This window comes from Amphiura filiformis, chromosome 17 (assembly GCF_039555335.1).
Source record: "Amphiura filiformis chromosome 17, Afil_fr2py, whole genome shotgun sequence".
NCBI lineage: Eukaryota > Metazoa > Echinodermata > Ophiuroidea > Amphilepidida > Amphiuridae > Amphiura > Amphiura filiformis.
In genome coordinates, this window is record NC_092644.1 from 3,338,295 (window position 1) to 3,359,213 (window position 20,919).

Here is a 20,919-nt window from a genome sequence, read left to right on the forward strand (position 1 = left end):
GTTAGTGTATTGGAAACAAAACCTGTGTTTTACCTGACAAATCAAATTTTCTATAATGGCAACACCATATGTGGTACTGATCATGCGCAAATCGTAGAATAGAAACTCTGCGGCAGGCTCTGTGGTATCTCATATCATGTAAATGGTATGCTTAGCCTAACTAAGTCGCTCGGCCTATCTCGAACAAAATCGCCATGCGTAGCTTTTGAAAAACGAGAGGATTCACCGTACTATCACGGGATGATGAAGATATAGGGATGATGATGTTGTGCAGTGCATACTGTGTTATCAGGGGAAGATAGCAACACACACTATACCATACATACTGTGCTATCAGTGAAATTCCAGTTGAAATCCATACACCCCCTATGGAAGAAATGACATTAACCTCCCACACTGGAAGTGTGAACTTCAAATTGGGTTACCTGAATGGGTGTGGGAGATTAAGGTCTTCCATGGGGGGGGGGGAGGATGTATAGATTTCAACTGGAATTGCCAAATACTCTTAGGCCAAGAAACAAGGCGGTTCTCGAACCACGAGTCTCGCCTGCTTTCGCGACCGCAAATATTTTTGGTAGAGGTAAATGAATTTGGCGGTTATCGGCTGGGCACGATTATCTGGCTGATGGTGACTGTACCCACCAAGTTTCATGCCCATGCAACAGTTTTTACTAATTTGACCTCAGCTGACCCCTGGTGACCCTGAAATGACCTTCCAAAAATTTGGCTCTAAATGTTGACTGTACCCACCAAGTTTCATGCCCATACGACAGTCTGAAAAATTTGACCTCAAATGACCCCGGGTGACCCCAAAATGACCTTCCAAAAATGTGGCTTCAAATGTTGACTGTACCCACCGAGTTTCATGCCCATCCAACAGTTTTTACTAATTTGACCTCAGATGACCCCTGGTGACCTCGAAATGACCTTCCGAAAATTTGGCTTTAAATGTTGACTGTACCCACCAAGTTTTATGCCCATACGACAGTTTTTACTAATTTGACCTCAGATGACCCCTGGTGACCTCGAAATGACCTTCTGAAAATTTGGCTTTAAATGTTAACTGTACCCACCAAGTTTCATGCCCATCCGACAGTTTTACTAATTTGACCTCAGATGACCCCTGGTGACCTCAAAATGACCTTCCAAAAATTTGGCTTTAAATGTTGACTGTACCCACCAAGTTTCATGTCCATCCAACAGTGTTTACTAATTTGACCTCAGGTGACCCCCGGTGACCTCGGAATGACCTTCCAAAATTTGGCTTTAAATGTTGACTGTACCCACCAAGTTTCATGCCCATCCGACAATTTTTACTAATTTGACCTCAGATGACCCCCGTGACCTCGGAATGACCTTCAAAAATTTGGCTTTAAATGTTGACTGTACCAACCACGTTTCATGCCCATACGACAGTTTTTACTAATTTGACCTCAGATGACCCCTAGGTGACCTCAGTGACCTTGACCCACTAACCAATACAAACCGGTTCTGTCTCGGGTCAAGATGCACCCACCCACCAAGTTTGAGGAACGTATGACTCCTAGTCTCCGAGAAAATAGGCGGAAGGCAAACTTTAACCAAAACTTTAACCAAATTTGTCACACACACACATACACACATACATACGCACGGAAAAGTGATTATATAGTCTCCTGCCTTATCAGGCGAGACAAAAATTGTTTGCTTGCCCTCAAATGAATTTTAACAATTGGGTTGGTCGGTCGGGATTTCGTTTTTTTTAATTACTAGCAAACTCTACTGTTTGTATTAAGGGATCTGGAATGAGCGTTTTGAGCATTTCGACAGTATTTTTTGTGGGACATGAGAGCACATCAGACATATCGAATTGCATTCTGAATACGAAGAATGTCTTTCTGATATCAAATAATTTTCAATTTTTGAAATTTACGATATAATACAAATTTTATGACAAATTATTAAAATTTGATATTTTTCACATTTTTGATATATAACAGTCCTCGAAGTAAATTTTATAAATCTAATGATATATTCTTAAAGTGTATGTAGCTGGGAGGAAAAGCCGACGATCAATTGAAAATTTTGACCTTTCATATTGAAAATATGGATTTTTTTTCCAAAAGACCTAATTTTTTTGGTGTTTTGAGAAAAAATCCATATCTTCAATATTATAGGTCAAAATTTTCAATTGATCGTCGGCTTTTCATCCCACCTACACACACTTTAAGTAAAAATCATCAGATTCATAAAGTTTACTTGAGTACTGTTAAATATCAAAAATATCAATTTTTAATCATTTGCCATAAAATGTGTATTACATTGCTAATTTCAAAAATTATTTGATATCAGAAGGACATTCTTCAGTATTCAGAATGCAATTCGATATGTCTGATGTGCTCTAATGTCCCAAAATAAATACTGTCCAAACGCTCATACCCCAGCCCTTAATTCAGGCTCAAAATATGAAAAATCAGACAATTTTGGTGTCAAAATGAATCAGCTAAACAACTAAAATGTTGAACACAAGCTCTAAAATACAATTTTTTTACATCTTCAGAATGCAAAAATTTGAAAAGAAAAAAAAAAACTTTTTCAGGAATTTCCAAAAATAGGGTTGGTATTCTTTTGTACAGTAAATAGAATAAAAACACTTTTTTCTGATTTCCAAAATTAGGGTCAGTCGGTTGAGGGCAAGCAAACATCTTTTTTTTTTTTTTTTTTATAATAATTGACCAATTTCAATAGAAAAGTGACATTATATTCTAATTTATTCTCTTAATACCACAACATACAAATCTTACATTTGCAGGTTTCTTTTCCATAACTCAGTCCAATGTTTCAGAACTTGATACACACACACACAAGTTACAAACATTTTCTTGTAATACTAAGAACTATATAATTATACTTCTCTGAAATGACAGTTTCAGAGCAATTGTTTGTAGGTATTACTGTAATACAATAAATAACAGAATTCAAGCTTCCATAATAAGCATGTATAAATTTGGCATTAATTCTAAATGCAAATTTTTCCAGCAGACATAATAAAACTCATGTGCGTTACGCATACAAAACATACTTCTGATAAATTCTCAAATTGTGTTGTATCAAATTTTTAGATCAAATATTCTCTATTTGATTGTCAATCATGGAGACCCAACTTATGCATACAAACCAAGTGTTCCAATATGCAATATACAGTAAGCCAAAAAAAATAAGGTACCAGTTGTGTTCACTCCTGTATATCCTAAATAAAGACGAATATGTCAAAATTAAAACAAGCAGCTAATACCTGAACTCTTTAGCTCTAATTCAAGACCTTATTTGTTGAAATGGGTTGAGAATTGAAGAAACGGTGATCTAAAACCTACTGAGGAGACGAAATCAAAAGTTGCACTTTTGTGTTCTAATCAATGAAAGCATGACGCTAGTTTTAATGTGCTAATCAATGGAAGCACGGCACTGGTTCCCTTGTTCGCGAACGCTTTGTACACAAATCAATATAGCGCATGCAATGGAAGAAACTGCAACTTTTAAATTGGCACCTTCCGTGGGGTTTTGAATCATTGTTTCTTTATTTTTTGAACAATTTCAACGAATGAGGTCTTAAATTCGGGCTAAAAAATGCAGCTATTGGCTGCTTGTTCCAATTATGACATATCTGTCTTTGTTTAGGATATACAGGGGTAAACATAACTGGTACCTTAATTTTTTGGCTTGCTGTAAATACTTTGAATTCCTGAAATTTGTTTTTCTATTGTATTGTTATGATTACTGTTAATTGATCAATCCCACAACTTTCACCACCGATCTTTTTGAATTATAATAACTATAGAGTGCAACATATAAATATTTTTTGCAGTGCAAAGCTGTTTTTGTCATTGTCTCTGCTCGCGCTCGGCAAATCATATAGGACACTTTAATGCAAGCGTCAATTTGAAGCTTGAAGCAAGCTTGACGTCGATTTGATGCTGATAATTGAGGTCATACCTTTGTTGACCTCTATCATCGGCATTGAATCGACATCAATAATATGCCGAGGCTCGAGGTGGGTAGGTTCAAGCTTCAATTTGACTCTAGCATATATAAGGATTATTATAGGGATGGTTAATAGCCATTCCAGTTAAAATCCATACACCCCCTATGGAAGACATGACCTTAATCTCCCACACAGGGGTGTAAATTTCAAATGGGGTTACCTGAATGGGTGACTCCAATTGAAATCTACACCCCTGTGTGTAAGATTAAGGTCATGTCTTCCACAGTGGGTATATGGATTTCAACTGGAATGGCCCAATAGAAATCTGATATTTATCATTATACAGTTATCATGACATGCAAATATATTTTACAACTTATTTTTTAAGCTGAAGAACAGAACAGTAACACATTAATTGTAGGCCTCAATGAATACAGTCTGTCTACATAGAAGTACAAAGTAAATAGACCTCGGAAATTGGAGGTATGAGAATGATTATTTCAGTGCAATGCTTCTTTGGCGCACCAATTGCTGCGAGATTTGTACTTGCCGAGCACACCACGCTCTTTACGCGTCGCGTTCTCGTGTAACGCAAGGCATTGACCCCGGATGCCACAAATTTGGTTTGTACTTCTATGTGGACAGACTGTAGGCAACATAACGTTTTGGAATATATGCATACCCCTCCTCCACATATCACAACACCCCTACCTATTCAAGCAAATTATTTAGGTTTAAGGGGGTACTACACCTCTGTGGCAAACTTGTGACTATTTTTGTATTTTTCTCAAAAACTAATAACACACTGGTAACAAAAGTTATGTAAATTATTGGGGCAAGGAATCCAACTTTTGTTACCAGTGTGTTATTAGTTTTTGAGAAAAGTGCAAAAATAGTCACAAATTTATCGCAGGGTGTAGTACCCCCTTAAGTTGGGCATAATACAATTGTTACAAATCTTGATTCGGTTTAAAAACATTGTTTGCGGTCACCCTTAAGCAGAACACCAACCCGAAAGATTTTTCCTTCGTTTTTCATTTTTTTTAAATCCTCCACCCTACATTATTCAAACACAAAAGGCAAGGAATCATTTTCATATAAGTTGTAAAATTCAATATTCATGGTTTGTATCATTTTCTTCAAAGTGTCCAATAGTACAAACTGTGTCACTAGCTAATGATTTATTTATTTATTTATTATTTAATCTGGGGTGACCAATCAATGCACTGGCACTGTTCTCCCTTGGTTCCCAGGTGACTTGGACAACCGACCATAATGTTTCTCGGCTTGATAGAGCAAACAATAATTTTTTGGCACTTTAGCATGTCTGGTGCATTTAACACCAACTTCATAGAAGCTTGTCATGACAGCATCCCTTAAGGGGGTACTACACTCCTGCCAAATTTTGTGCCTATTTTTGGATTTTTCTCAAAAATTATAGCGCATTGGGGACAAGTAATATATGTATATTATAGGGGCAAGGACTACAACTATTGCACTGGAAATTTTATTTCAGCTCAGACAACAGTTATGGAGTTACAGTCAAAAATGAGGGAAAACCAATATTTAATCAATAAATCAATAACTACTTACTCTGAGTTGCTGAATTTTCAGTACAGTAGTTGTGGTCCTTGCCCCTATAATATACATATCTTCCTTATCACCAATGTGCTATAATTTTTGAGAAAAATGCAAAAATAGGTACAAAATTGGCCAGGGGTGTAGTACCCCCTTAATACATTATGATCTGAAGAGAAACATTGCAAGTTATCTAGTGTGACTAGGATATCAAGCTAGGATTTGACAAGTGTCAAAGCAACTTCAGAAAAGAAAGTTTCCTATTACCAAGAATGTACCTTTTGAGAAGGTTTGCATGTTTAAAAGTGAAAAAGTGGGGTCTCCCTGTCAGTCGGAACCACCGTCAGTCCTAATTTTAGAGGTAGGGTTAGGTTTAGCGTTAGGGTTAGGGTGTTCCTAACCCTAACCCTAAAAATTCGGACTGACAGTGGTTCAGGCTGACGGGGTGTACCTGTAAAAGTAATCACAGGGCATGCTGTTATAATTACTGCGTTCAGAAATTTCAATCATCACAGCAAATCATAAACAACCCGTATCTGAATTTGATTGACAGGTGAGGTGACGTCGGACGCATACTAGTTTCTTTATTTCTGCCTCCGATTATAACATTACCTTAGATTCGTCAGTCTGCGATGATCACGATAGTATGTAATAAACAACTAAGAACATCGTAGGAAAAAATATGAAACACTAGAAAATTACAAACAAAACTTGCAATGAGGCACCTAGGATGTATTGTATCCGATGTGATGATTACAGGAAAACATATTTTTCTTGCAGACATTTGAAAATCTGTTTTATACAGACCTCTTTTATACAGATATATCCGACCTCTTATATACAGATATCTCTGTTATCCATCTGCAGAACTGAATAAAATACCGTATTTCCTCGAATAAACGCCACCCGGGGGTGTTGCATTTTCCAAACGGGGGCGTTTATTAGAGGTCATTTTTAGCACGACAATTCCCGTTAAAATCATTAGGTAAGCTTCAAAGTCACGCTAAAATGACGAACTATGAACTAGAAACACTTGACTTTTGGTTCACTTTTGGGTATCCGATGCAGATTTTCGCCAATTATTGCTGCTATTATCGACCATGTGAACAACTTGGTAAGCTTACTACACAAAATAGCATGGAAATGTCAGCATTTTTGAAACATCTTGGTTGAAAAAAGTGGTGGGGGCGTTTATTTGAAGGGGAGCGACTATTCGAGGAAATACGGTATGCGCTTATCACCATATCTTTCTTACTATGATTTGAGCATTGGAAGGCCATGTCAGTATAGGCTAATCCATTTGAAATCCATACACCCCCTAAGGAAGGCATGACCTTAATCTCCCCATACAGGGGGGTGTAGATTTCAACTGGAGTCACCCATTCAGGTAACCCCATTTGAAATTCACACTCCCTGTGTGGGAGATTAAGGTCATGTCTTCCACAGTAGGTATATGGATCTCAATTGGAACAGCCTACTGTTGTCTGCAGCATTGTTTGGGGAGTATACAATATATTTTGGTTTTATTCCCCGTCATTCATGACTTTTCCAATATGTCCACTTTGGACAATCGGTACAGAATTATGCATAATATTTTCCTCCCACAAAACCTACATAAAAACAGGCCCATATCATACTAGAACTCACAGTATGCCATTCAAAAATTGGAGTGTTCAAATGTTGGTACTAGCATTCAGTCTTGGCTATCAAGTTGCCATCTAGTCAACTTGTTTTCGATTTGACGCTAGGGCAGCTTAGCGACTTATCCATCAGATATCAACAAACACTTTTCCGATAAACAACGGAAAGTTGGGTCTCAGATGATGACAAATCCTATAATGAAACTCTCCCAACTTTATCGTGCTTTAAGGGGGTACTACACCCCTGTGGTAAATTTGTGACTATTTTTGCATTTTTCTCAAAATTAATAACACACTGGTAACAAAAGTTATGTATATTATTGGGGCAAGGAATACAATTACTACACTGAAAATTCAGTGAATCAAGACAAGCGGTTCAGTAAATATGATAGGAAATGAGGTACATCCTAGCGGTACCTCATTTTCTATCACAAGTATCGAACCGCTTGTCTTGGGTCACTGAAATTCCAGTGAAGTAATTGGATTCCTTGCCCCTATAATATACATAACTTTTGTTACCAGGGTGTTATTAGTTTTTGAGAAAAATGCAAAAATAGTCACAAATTTATTGAGGGGTGTAGTACCCCCTTAATGGAAGCAGGCCTCATATGACATAGTCCCGTCATGACCTTAAGACTGCATGTAAATTTATTTGATGGTAGCACAGGAGTATTTTTTTAAATCGTCACTGGGCGGTAAAAACCTCATATGTACATTTTGCCCTTGAACATGGATGAAGCAAACCATTCAATATAAAGTCTACACCTACAAGGCTTTATCCATTTTCAAGGGCCAAAAGTAAATAATGAGGTGTTGTCTGCATGTACTTTTGGCCCTTGAACATGGATGAAGCAAACCATTCAATATAAAGGCTACACCTACAAGGCTTTATCCATTTTCAAGGGCCAAAAGTAAATAATGAGGTGTTGTCTGCATGTACTTTTGGCCCTTGAACATGGATGAAGCAAACCATTCAATATAGTCTACACCTACAAGGCTTTATCCATTTTCAAGGGCCAAAAGTAAACATGAGATGTTTCCTGCATGTATTTTTGGCCCTTGAACATGGATGAAGCAACCTCTCCAATATAAAGTCTACACCTACAAGGCTTTATCCATGTTCAAGGGCCAAAAGTACATATGAGGTGTTTCCCGCTCAGTGACGAAATATCTTTGGTCAAAAAATCAAACTTGATTTATGCCGATGAATTCCTAACAAATCAGATTTTGTAATTTGCACATACCGACGATTGGGCAATTCCAGTTAAAATCCGCATACCCCCTGTAGAAGACATTGAATTTAATCTCCCACACATGGGGTGTATATTTCAACTGGAGTCACTCATTCAGGTAACCCTGTTTTAAATTCACACTTCCTGTGTGAGAGATTAAGGTCATGTCTTGCATAGGGGGTGTACGGATTTCAACTGGAATAGCCCAATACCAGAGTACTATGTTTTGGCAAAAACAGTTTTTAAATTCTTTTCTTTTCTTAATAATATTTCATTAATAAATTGCCCATAACTCGGTAACCAGATGTCCAATTTTGATGGGATTTGCATCAAAATGTAGCATTTGTAAACTGCTAGAAAATAATGGAAAAAACTTCTTATTGAAACTTGCCGACATGCAACTCATTCCCCTTGATCATGTCACATATGTGATTCACTAAGCCTGGGTCATGACCACAGCCAAAATAGCCTCGCACTGCAAAAAAAAAATTGATAACATCACTCTCTTCAGCCAGTGTAATTTAAAAGGGATGGTTTACAATTATCTGGGGTTTGTCAGTTTCAGAAAACCACAATAATATTAGTTTGTTCACCTGATCCTTTTATACATCTGCATTAACTTTTCACCAAGTTAGCACACTGCTTTGATCAACACCTCCCACTGAGGAAGATTTCGCAATTCCAACCAAATTCAACACTTTGCAGGGTCAGAATTTTCTTTCACAGTGCGAGAATCAATCTTGATTCTTGCTGAATAAATTTGCGGGAATCATTTGATTCTTGCAAATAAACTTCTGTGTAAACTACAAAAGTTTACGAGAATCAACTTTGATTCACACAAATCTGTTTACAAGAATCTTTGCCAAAATTCTGACCCTGCTTTGAATAATTCCAGTTCCAACCCTTTTCATCTGAACAAGTACAAAAAGTGTCTAAAATTGTGAAATTCCACACAAAATATTCCTCATTTCAAGCCAAATTGGTGCAAAATCCAACTGGATTTTTAAATTTCGAAAGTTTCAAACTGGAATTTAAAAACAAACTGGCAAAAGTTTAGGTGCAACTGGAATTACGATGGCCGTGTAATCTTCCACAATGGGTGAGTGGATTGCCCAATTACATGCGCAAAATCAGCAACTGCCATGATATTGGCAACTCCATGTATTACCCCATGTTACGTTACGTTCCCTCTTCCCTTTAATATTTGTTCCTAATCAGGGTTGTAGCCACGGTGGTTGGCAGTAACCAGTACTCAGTCTGACCGACCGGCATCAAGGGAATTATAGGTCTTGCCGACCAGCACTAAAATGATAAATTGTCTTCAAAACAGCTGTCAAATGCCATTACTGTCAAGTAATTGGCATTCTGATTCAATTTTCTCTTAATTTTAGCCGGTACTAAAATATGGCTAGCTACAACCCTGTTCCTAATCATTTTCTCATTTTTTATGTTTCACACCACCCTGTCATAGCAGTTTACTTACTCTATCTAAAGAAACAAAAAAAGGGGGGAAATGAGCTAGCTTCTCAGCAAAGTTTTCTTCAGGACAAGGAAGGCGCATCTCAAACCCAAGTGTCGTCTGCTCTCACAATTACCTTAGGCAATACGCATTTTATCCTTGATTACCATTTTCCGACAATCCACAAATCGCAATCTCTCAAGTCTCACTTAGTATGCATCCAATCACCTGTAAATGTAGAGATTTTCGTGCCACATTTAATTTCACGCCTTTCGCATTCTAAGCCCTTACCATGAAAATAGCAACATGAAAACATATTCCTTTCATGCCTAGTTAAGGTCAATGTACGGAAAGTTTAGAATCGCAAATATAGCAAGCGAAACCGTTCAAAATTACCCAAAAGCGAAAAAATTGAAACACACGAAAAATTTCAACTTTTACAGTATCTATCTCTCCGTCCATCACGTAGGTAAAGCAGAGGGATTGTAATTAGGGTCGAGGTAGTTGTAATCTCCCGTGCTAGGTGTAAATTGTGTGTAGTCAGAGTCAACAAAACTTGGTCCAGCTCCTCCGTAATGGTACTGTATAGGTTCCATCTGGTGACTGCTTGAATGATCAGGGGAGCTGAAGTCACTGCAATAATACACAAAAGTTACAAGAAGAATGAGAAAATATTGTCATGGTGGTGTTTTTTCTAAAAGGACATACAGCAGATAAGTTGAGAGAATGGTTACAGTAATTAAGATGGGGTCTGGTGGACCATGACTGTATGTTTTTTTTCCTTTCCACCAGGCCCAAGTACAGGTGAATAAAAATGGGAAAAAAAAAAAAAAAACCGGTTCTAACCGTTTTAATACAAAAAAAAAAAAAAAAAAAAGTTGAGAGAATGGGTAAAAATGCTTTCCACCCCAAAATTATTGTTTGATAACTTTGCCCTCATGAATAATTTATAAATACCTAACCCTAACGGCCTAAGGGCTTTTCGGCGACGGGAAGGGAAAGAAGGAAGGAATAAAGAGAGTAAAGAAAGAAGTTGTTTGCTCTGGGTGGGATTAGAAACAGAGACCCCTCGCATGCCAAGCACACGGTCGGCGACACCTTGCCACGGGTCTTGGGCTTCGCTGGCCAGCGAAACTGTGCCTATATATCACTTAGGGCGATTGCGTCATCACACCACATGGGATGCAGGCACGAACAGCACATACATCAAGTAGTATTTTGTAGTACACGGTACGGTTAGGGTTACGGGTAGTTGACGGTTATCTAGGGGTTTGTCAGATGGTGATAGTACCAGGATGCTTGCATGGTTTAATATGTATGGAGACAGCAAGAACCATAGATAAATGTGATTTTCCTGCGTAATATATTATGCGAGTTAAGAGTAGTATTACAAAAACTTAATAATGTCATTTTTACATTGATGTGACTTACCAGTCTACACAAACCAGACTTTGGATTATAATTGGTGAAGACTCAACCTTGTGGATTGATATAAAATCATTACAAAGGCGTGCACACAGTTGTGCGCATTACATACACTAGCTGCACTTTGTGCGACTGGCGAGCGTAAGTAAGAGCGTAAGTAAGTAAGAGCGTAAGTAAGTAAGCAAGCAAGCAAGCAAGCAAGCAAGCAAGCAAGCTAGCAAGCAAGACTTCGTTATTTATTATAATTTTCACCAATTTTTAGCCAAAAATACTAAACACAGTGCCATCTTATTCCTACTTCAAGTCTGACTTACCAGTCTACACAAGCCTGACATAGATCTGTTGATACATGAACAGGGCAGTCAACACAGTGCCACCTTATTCCTACTATAGGCTCCATATTACACCCATCGCATTTGAATCCCTGATGACTCATTAAACTCTGAAACAAAAATTGATATATTAAAGATTACTATCATTATTGTAAATTGACTGTTTTACATCATTCCCAATGTTTCTACAACTTTAGGATACAATTAAAATACCTCTATGATGTCACTTTATCTATTGCTAAAATTAATTTTCAAGGTGCAGAATTCACCAGGGTTTTTTCCTCATGATTTTACCAAATTTTTTCTTTGAAATTTTCACATGTAAAAACATGTTTTGATTTTTTGTAAATACCTGGTAGGATTGTACGCATATGACTACATTCCACTGGTACTCTTTTGACTTTATCATGGTGTATAGCGGTTCTTGGAAGAAAAAAAAATTAAAAAATTGATTTAAATATTAAAAATCTGATTTAAATAAAAAAAATCAACAACCCTGGACTCACCTGTTGTTTCAACTTGTCTTTCTTCATCTTCTTAAGTCTTAACAAGTCCTGATATTCTTCACAATTTCTAAGCTCCACTGGAATGCTCTCATCATCCTGTGTGTATATCAAAACAAAAATACACCATTACATCAGACTGTGATGCTGTCTAATTCAGTATTCCCACACACTTCAAATCTCTAAGTTTGGCAACTTTTGAATGATTTAAAAAAATCACAAAATTCTTTCTCAACAGATAGAACAGCATACATTATAATAAAATAAAACTGGCTTCCAACCACTCCTCTTGCAGCCAATCTTAAGCTTGATTTCATATACTACATCGCTGAACGATAGCGATTGGTTTTTAGCCAAAGAGGTAGAGCGCTTTTTGTTGCGTTGAAAAAAAGTGTGTTACCTCATTGGTCAAATACCAATCACTCATCTCACATTATTACAAGGCTTTAGGAACCCTAAAATTAAAACGCAGAATTTTATTTCAAACAGTTTTGTTGTTAAGGGAATTTTGTTTCTTCAAATTATTTCAATTCTGTGACTTTTGCAGGCTTTAGGAACCATAAAATTACAACACAGAATATTATTTCAATTTTAACAGTTTTGTTGTTAATGGCGTTTCAATTCCATTACTTTTGCAGGCTTTAGGAACCCTAAAATCACAACCCAGAATATTATTTCAATTTGGACAATTTTGTTGTTAATGGGTTTATTTTTTCTTCAAATTTTTTTTAAATTTCATAAAAATGCTTTGGGCTAAGGCCTAAAAAAAAAAAAAAAAAAAATTGTTTGATTGACGTAACCCGACCGACCCTAAAAATAGACCCTACCCTAGACTTTTTTTTCTTATTTTTTTCGCAAAAAATGGGGGGAAAAAAACCCAAATAAAAAAAAGATTAAAATTCAAAACAAAAAAATGAAAAATTCACGATTTTCAGCTTAAAATGTGTGTAAAATTTTTTTTTTTTTAATTGCTGATTGAACTACCCTAATTTTTTTTAATGTTACGCCAATCAAATTTTTTTAAGCCTTAGCCCAATTTTAGCAAGGCCTGGTGACTTGAATGTTAACCAAATTGTGCGGGGAAAGCCCCTTGTGATTATACTCACCGATACCAAGTCGTCATCATCGTCGTCATCTTGTCCTGGTACATAGCCAGACCATCCTATATTCTCGTCCTCCTCCATATATACCGGCGGTCTCACTGACTGCAGGAAAGTTGAAGGCTGGTATAATGACTTGGTGAATGGATGAACTCTCTTGGTTTCACCCCTCTGATAAAGAAATCAAAACATACAAAATTATGAAGAATAGTGGTCACTGGTCATTGCTTCCGACCATACATCTACAACCTTACACAAATCCAGTGGCAGTGCCAAGGGGGTAGGGGATATGGGCATTTAGCCCCCTCCCCTTGTCAAAAAGAGGGGGGTGCCACCCTTAGGGGGCGCCAAATTTACCAATTTAGCATTTCGGCACAAAATCAATTGAAAGAACATTTAAGACAGTATTCAACTTATAGTAACCAAAATTAATTAGTGGTAGGCCTTATTTGTCCAAATTGTTTCAAGAATGGGGGGGCGTCTAAGATATTTTTGGGTCGCCAATTTTGTTTCTTGCGCCGGGCGCTACCAACCCTAGTTACGTCACTGAATAAGCAGTAACTTCCTTGTAAAGAGTAATTTCAAACTTGACATTGCCAGGGCTCGTACAGTCGCACATCAAGCTGCAATCCTGGTCATAATTGTTTGAACACTTTAACATGGGTACCTCAAATATGCCCCCATTCCCCTTGATCAATGTTGTTGGTTGTTTTTTTGGTCATGAACCCCTAGAAACATCCAACATTGATTGGTGGGGCAGGGGGAGGGTTGTAGTAGTAGGAAATGGTTCAGACTTCACGTCAAAGAAAGTGAACTTTTAATATGTCAAGTATATCAGAATACGGTCTCAAACAGTCCTACTTAGACACAAGTATTCAAACGACTTATGTCCGGGATTGTGGGTGCCTGACCGATTGTCGCCAACTGGACTAAATTAGTAAATGAAGGGTAAAGGCAAATACCTATTGTGAAAAACAACTACTTCAATTGTCCTGATGGCACAAAATGACAGTGTAGGCCGGAGCTTCTCAATAACAATCATTTCAAAGATTTTGTGTTTACACCTTGGTTTGCTATGTTTACTGTACACTTCAGAACTGTTTAAGGGCCAACCACAACTGGTCAGCAGGCATAATCTAGCCCGTGGGCAGCCTATTCGCCATAGAAGCATTAATGTAACAGGATTAATTACCATAGTAATAGGTGAAAACAATTTTTGAATCTGTATCTGTGTGGATACCGCACAACGCTCCGTGCAGAACAATACGAGCAGGAATTGGTGTGCGCCTGAAGATGCTTTAGTCTTGCTTTAGGTATTCTTGCACATCTGCTTTGAAGCTGGTTGAGTCTTGAATTTGGATGATTGATTGTGTTAGTTGATTCCAGTCTATTATAGTTTTTGGGAAATATGAATATTTGTAACAATCCTTTGCACAAGTGATGATCTGGTATGAATCAGTGTGGGTATGCCGAGATTGATGCAGGCTTGGTTTAAGTAGGTGTTCAACCGGCAGGGCCAGGAGGCCCTGTCTGGCTTTGTGGAGAATACTTAATCTGTTGGCAGTTCTTCTATCTTGTATTGTGTCCCAGTTTAAGTTCTTGATGAGTTTGGTAATACTGGTCGTTCTGTCGTATGTGTTTGTTGTGAATCGGGCAGCCCGTTTTTAGATCATCTCAATTTTGTTAATGAGATCTCTCTGATGGGGGTCCTTGCACTTTAAGTATGCTGCACTCATTACCTGTCACCCCTGTGTATGTGTGCAATCATACACCAAATACAATACTGCTCTTTTTGAAGACACTAATCTTACAGGAGAGTGAAATATACATTGACTGAGCATAATGTAAAATTTCCATAAAATTACGATCCAGCTCTTTATGCCTATTCTTTGATAATCAATCATTGGTGCGATGCAGAGTTACAGCATACTTCTAGTGCAGTGCAATACATTCAAAAATTGTTTTCACCTATCGCTATGGTAATTAATCCTACATCACTATGGTACTTCTACAGCAAATTGAGAACCCATGGCTTAGGCATACAAACAAACACATTAACAAACATACAAACAATATATAAGTACCTTTCTATTGGCATAATAGGTCATATTAGGTATCCTCCCTGGCACAGGTAATCCTGCCTTGGTTAATTTAATAAAATATTTCTGTACACGACTAGCCACCTGCTGAGATGTGCGATTGCCAAGTGCCCTGGCGATCTTCTCCCACCTTCTGGCTTCCACTTCCTCCATGGGGAATTTGACGAGCAGCTCTTCTAATTTACGCTGTAGAAATGATAGTTAAAATAAAAACAACACAATGTGTTACGGGTTATTGACAATGCACATACAATACTGAAATGTTCAATCATTAATTAGAGGTTAATGACTGCGCATCAGTTGTTTTGAGGGTATTGTGAAATATCTAAACATTGTGCTTTGGAACCGAGGGATATTCCGAGGTCCAAAGCTCAATGTTTAGATATTTCACAATACCCGAAAAATAACTGATGCAAAGTTATTATATAACCTCATTCATAACCGTCACTTTTCACTTTTCAATTTACGTCACATTTTTAACTTTATCTGTTGTTTCCCTGTAAAAAATCGAATAGCCCATTAAGGAAATACCGCTAGCGACTAATTATGCGATGTCCAAATACGGTGGCCAGCGTCCGCGTAAATTGTTCGAACGCGTAACACATCACGTAACTGTCACTGTAGAGCGTACTTTTAGCTACGTCACGAGACGCGTTCATTATACTTTTTCAATGACCTGCATATTGCGTCCGCGTATTTAAAAGTTATTATCTGTGATTGGATCGCACTTGCTGTGTATATTAATGAGGTTATGAATAATTATTTATATATTTTCAAAATTCAGCAAATGCCAGACAAAATCTAATACATACACATATCAAATTGAAAGGATGCCTAAGACACCAAAATAATAGAGTGGTGATGTACTGTACTGGTTATACACTACTCTCTTATGCTTTCTGAAATACTTCCAAAGTACAGGAAATAATATAAGCCTAATAATACTAAGATATGAAGACAAATGATACTTTTTCAAACCCTTGTTGGCTATATACTTTGTTTCACCTTCAACTTGGAAATTAATGTAGATGCTATTTCACTGATCGCAGAATCAAATCGTGTGCTAGAGCGTATACATACACACACATGTAGAAAGGCAGTCTCTTGGCATACTTGCCACGTAAAAGCACTGACGTTTCTAACAAACTCGATGTGCCTGGCCAGATTTCGGACAGGGCAAGATGGGCCCAAGATCCGGGGAGCGCCAAATTTGTGGGAAAACTGAATAAAATGTAGATAAATGTAAATGTAGATATTTATATAGCGCTTTATGCCGTAAACAGCCTCAAAGCGCTTTACATTTATTCCGCCGTCATTAGAATATGTCAGAACCACGTTTGAAGCCTACAAGTGGTGCAGGGTTCATCAGTACAATGACTGTGACTACCCCTAACAGCTTCCCATTGCACCTGGGTGAGGTGAATCATTGTTTTGGAATGAGAAATAGGTTGCAGGGATAGGATGGGGTGTGTAACACATGGATCCCGATAGCTAGGGGTTCCCAAAAGATTAGCCTGGCCCTGAAAAAGGTCAATCCTGCCCTGTCGAGGTGTAACAAAAAGTAGTTAATGACTAACCTGCTCATCCACTGTCCAGAGTTGATTAAATGAGGCTGGTTTATTAGGGTCAACAGATCGACCTCGTACTACAAAGGCTTCCTGCAGTAACCAGAGAACATTACAAAGGAAATAAGAATATCAAAGGTAAGTCAAAAACATTAGCACATATCGTATGACAAAAACAAAATACACAGAAATACAGTAAGCAACACAGACGCTTGAAGACGCAAACTCTTGTTTGATTTTGGGCTCTTGCCGATAAATTCCGTAGGTACATTGATCCTCTATGAGCAACAAACAAAGATGGTGAATTTTCCATAGGTTATGTATGGTATTGAGTTGGTAATCTTTGGTTCTAATATCTTTGGGTATCCTATGATTCATACTAGTGTTTGGCGACTTCAACTTTTTTCCTAGTCGACAGCAAATAGTCACAACTACGACTATAGTCGCGACTATCTGTGGTCTACATTGGACCGAAAAATTCGGTGAAAGATTGGTTTGCAAATTTACGATAACAAGTCAATAACACCAATTTAATGATGATATATGAACTTCATGATTATTTGTTGGTTAATGTTACTATTAGTAAGACAATGCTTATTATTTTCGCAGTTTATATGTTAGTATTTGGTTGGTTTTGGCAGATATTTGGCGCTTTTAACATGATTTTTTAACATAAAAATATAGTTTTGGTATTCAATAGTCGTAGTCGCGACTACCAGTAATAGTCGCGACTAACGACTATTGGCGACTTAGTCGCCCAAGCCTAATTCATACCCCCAAATGGGATTTCTTCACGATTGATACTAATCATTCCATGGATTAATTTCTTACCTTTCTGTCTATGGTATTCAAGAAGAACATATCAGGTGTAGAACTTGTTGATGGCTGTTGAGATGAAGCCTGAGATATCTGCTGTTGCTGCTGCTGTTGCTGATGGCTTTGTGATGACGGTTGAGAAGCACTAGTTGATTTCTGTGACAGCTGACTTACAGCTGTAAGAACTGAAGAAGTAATATGAACAATTATTGATTATTATTGATTATTGATTATTATCATTTGAGATCAAATGTGACATGTCATGTCAAAAGGACACACTTTTGGGCAGGATCGTAAATGGAGAAATAGCCAAAAATCTGCCCGAGGATGATTCACAATAATTGTGTTTGTTGCGAATTTGTGATGTTATTAATGTTTAAGATATTGTCTGATAGGTTCAGACCAGAAAATAACTGGAATCTTGTATTTTTTTGAGACATTTTTCAAGTAATTCCTACTCTCAACATTGTCAATAATATTTTTAAAGGCCGATATCTCAATTTCCAATTTTATAATACCATAACTTACTAACACAATATCTTCACTTAGGAATGTCCAATTTCATTGGGGAAAATGGCGTTGTGGAGCAAAATATCTCTATATTTAAGAAATGTAAAAACCTCAAAATTGATAACCTGCCCAAAAGTGTCTCCTTTTGACATGTCACATATATATTAGGTTAATCCAGTTGAAATCCCATAATCTCCTGCACAAGGGGTGTAGTTTTGACATGGAGTTATCCATACAGGTAACCTCATTTGAAATCCTCACTCCCTGTGCGGAAGAAGATTCCAGGTCATGTCTTCCATGGCAGGCGTGTGAGAGGCCACTGACCAACAGTGAGGAAAATACTATTGGTAAATTGTGTTTACAAGTCCAATAATTTACTCACGTTTAGACGTTTCATCTTCTGATCGGAAGACTTCATATCAGTAATGCGATGAACCAGCAACACTCCTACTCTCATCCATCTCCAGAGTGTACAGTTCTTTGCAGTAGCTGGTCGTATACATGATTGAGAGAGTATGTCCCTTCATCGTGGTTGATAACGTTGCCCCCCCTCCCACCCCCGATCCACATGGCTTCTCTAATCCATCTAGTTTGCTTGCAAGAGTCTTTGTCAATTACTTTCCCTCCATCCCAATCAATAACAATTAACATGGTTTTCTTGTGACACGTGGTCTGTGATGACGGATTTATTAATTTTGTCGACCAGCTACTGTAAAGAACTGTACACTATGGAGATGAGAGTAGGAGTGTTGCTGGTTCATTGCATTATATGAAGTCTTCCGATCGGAACTGCTAACCATGTAATATGAAATATCGTCATAACGCCGATGTGCACATCCTTTAGCGAACATCGCTACTGCGCATTTGAAATCCACGAAGTGCTCAGTAACAATGTGCGCATTGGCATGATGACATCAGAGGTCTACCCGCAAAGGCCTATGGTAGAGTCCGAAGTTTACCGTTTTCTAAAATCCATTTTCCGTGTTGTAATCCATGTTGTAAAATTTGTAAATCTGTGTCATGAATAAAGCTTAAAATGTATAAACAATGATATTAATGTCACAATAAAGTGTTCAATATCGCGAGCAATATGCTCTGATTGGAATATTCTCACGATAATAGACCGACTATTACGATGTTTGAAGGGATATAGGGGGTTCTTGCCTTGGTAATATGCCTTTATTTCGGTATTATTGACCAGTATTTTTATCATAAAAATTGACATACACAACTCATGATTGTTTTTAGCATTTATTTCTCTTATCTTTTGTCACATCATACAAAAATGTCATTTCCGTGTTGTACCTCCGATTCCGTGATTTTCTTCCGTTCGGAAAACTGCGGACTCTAGCCTATGGGATTTACCATTGAAGGCGAAGCATATATCCAGTACTTACTATTGATATTACTTGTGTTAGAATGTTTGCCTGCAGCAGTTGAGTGTTTTGCCCTCTAGTCTGATGTTTAAAACCTGCTAGCTCTATAGCTTCAGCTGCACCCAGGTACTTAGTCCAATCGGTCTCAGGTAACACCACTACTCTCTGGCCATTGGGTAATCCAACATCCTCCTGTGTATGTAGAAATAAGCATTAATTAGAATCAAATGTGTGACCTGCTACCACTAAATGAGCGTAAAGTCACAAGTTAGTAGTTTCGAGACGTCCTGTCTGCTGTGTTGGTATTCTTTGTTTCACATGCACCTGTTCGAGCCAATAGTATGTCTATGTATGTCTTTCCCATGTGAATGGGAACAAAATGGGTCATACACAAAGGACAGGTGTACAAGCCAGTAGCCAGGATGTCTCAGCAGGCAGCATGTCTCAAAACTACCAACTTGCGAATGACTCAAATATATAAATGCCACGTTAATATAAACATCAAAAAAGGAATTTTTGGCTATGTCACTGTTCAGGGGGACCATACCGCTACTTAGAGTCTCTTTTTTAACTACCACTTAGGCCTTAGGGTCTCTTTTTTAACCACCACTTAAGGTCTTTTTTTCAACCTCAAAGATAACCATTTAGGTTACAAAGTATTTTTGGAAAAATTGTTTGATTTTGACTTTAAATTAGTGAATATAATATTAAAATGTTCATAAGCTCCAGGTCTGAGTCATACAATGACTCTACTCATGTAGTCAGGGTTGCCAAACCCGCAATTTGGTACATGTAGCCCAATTGGGCGACCTTTGAAGACTTTTGGCAATTTCCTGTACCATAGAAACCAAGGTTAAGAAAAAATTTGGGCGACTTTTCAACATTGGCTCACGCGACTTACGATAGTTTCCTGCCCCATAGAAACCAATGGTAAAGAGAAAAATTGGGCGATTTTTTGATTATTTGACCCGCGATTCGGGCTGAAATCTTTTGGCGACCCTGCATGTAGTGTTAAAATAGTCTTTTTTACCATCATGATTTACAAGTGATAATTCACCACAAATAGTTAATAAAGGTATGGTTGGTGGTTAGGCAACAAAAAAAAAATGTTTGGTTGCCCTCAGAGACCGACCCAAAAAATCAGAAATCTTGGGTCGGGTTTTTATTTTTTCAATCACTTTTTTAGAAGTAACCTTAAATTTGGACAGTATCAAAATGGAGGGAAAATGGATAAGGGTGTGAGTAAGTCCCGGGAATTCGAGTCCCGCCTGAGAATCCTGTTACCCGGGCAGGAAATTCCCAGCCCGGGTATCCGAAATTAAA

General features: G+C 37.7%; 1 protein-coding gene across 1 annotated transcript in view; it reads right to left on the reverse strand.

Moving 5' to 3' along the window:
- Positions 1–8,579: 8,579 nt before the first annotated feature.
- LOC140138322 (uncharacterized) overlaps positions 8,580–20,919 on the reverse strand; it is a 30,797-nt gene continuing 18,457 nt past the window's right edge. Inside the window, 9 exon segments of the mRNA XM_072160232.1 lie at positions 8,580–10,503; positions 11,610–11,737; positions 12,134–12,229; positions 13,237–13,401; positions 15,315–15,515; positions 16,907–16,987; positions 17,726–17,895; positions 18,778–18,946; positions 19,618–19,788. Coding sequence (XP_072016333.1) covers positions 10,332–10,503; positions 11,610–11,737; positions 12,134–12,229; positions 13,237–13,401; positions 15,315–15,515; positions 16,907–16,987; positions 17,726–17,895; positions 18,778–18,946; positions 19,618–19,788 — 1,353 coding nt within the window. The 3' untranslated portion in view covers positions 8,580–10,331.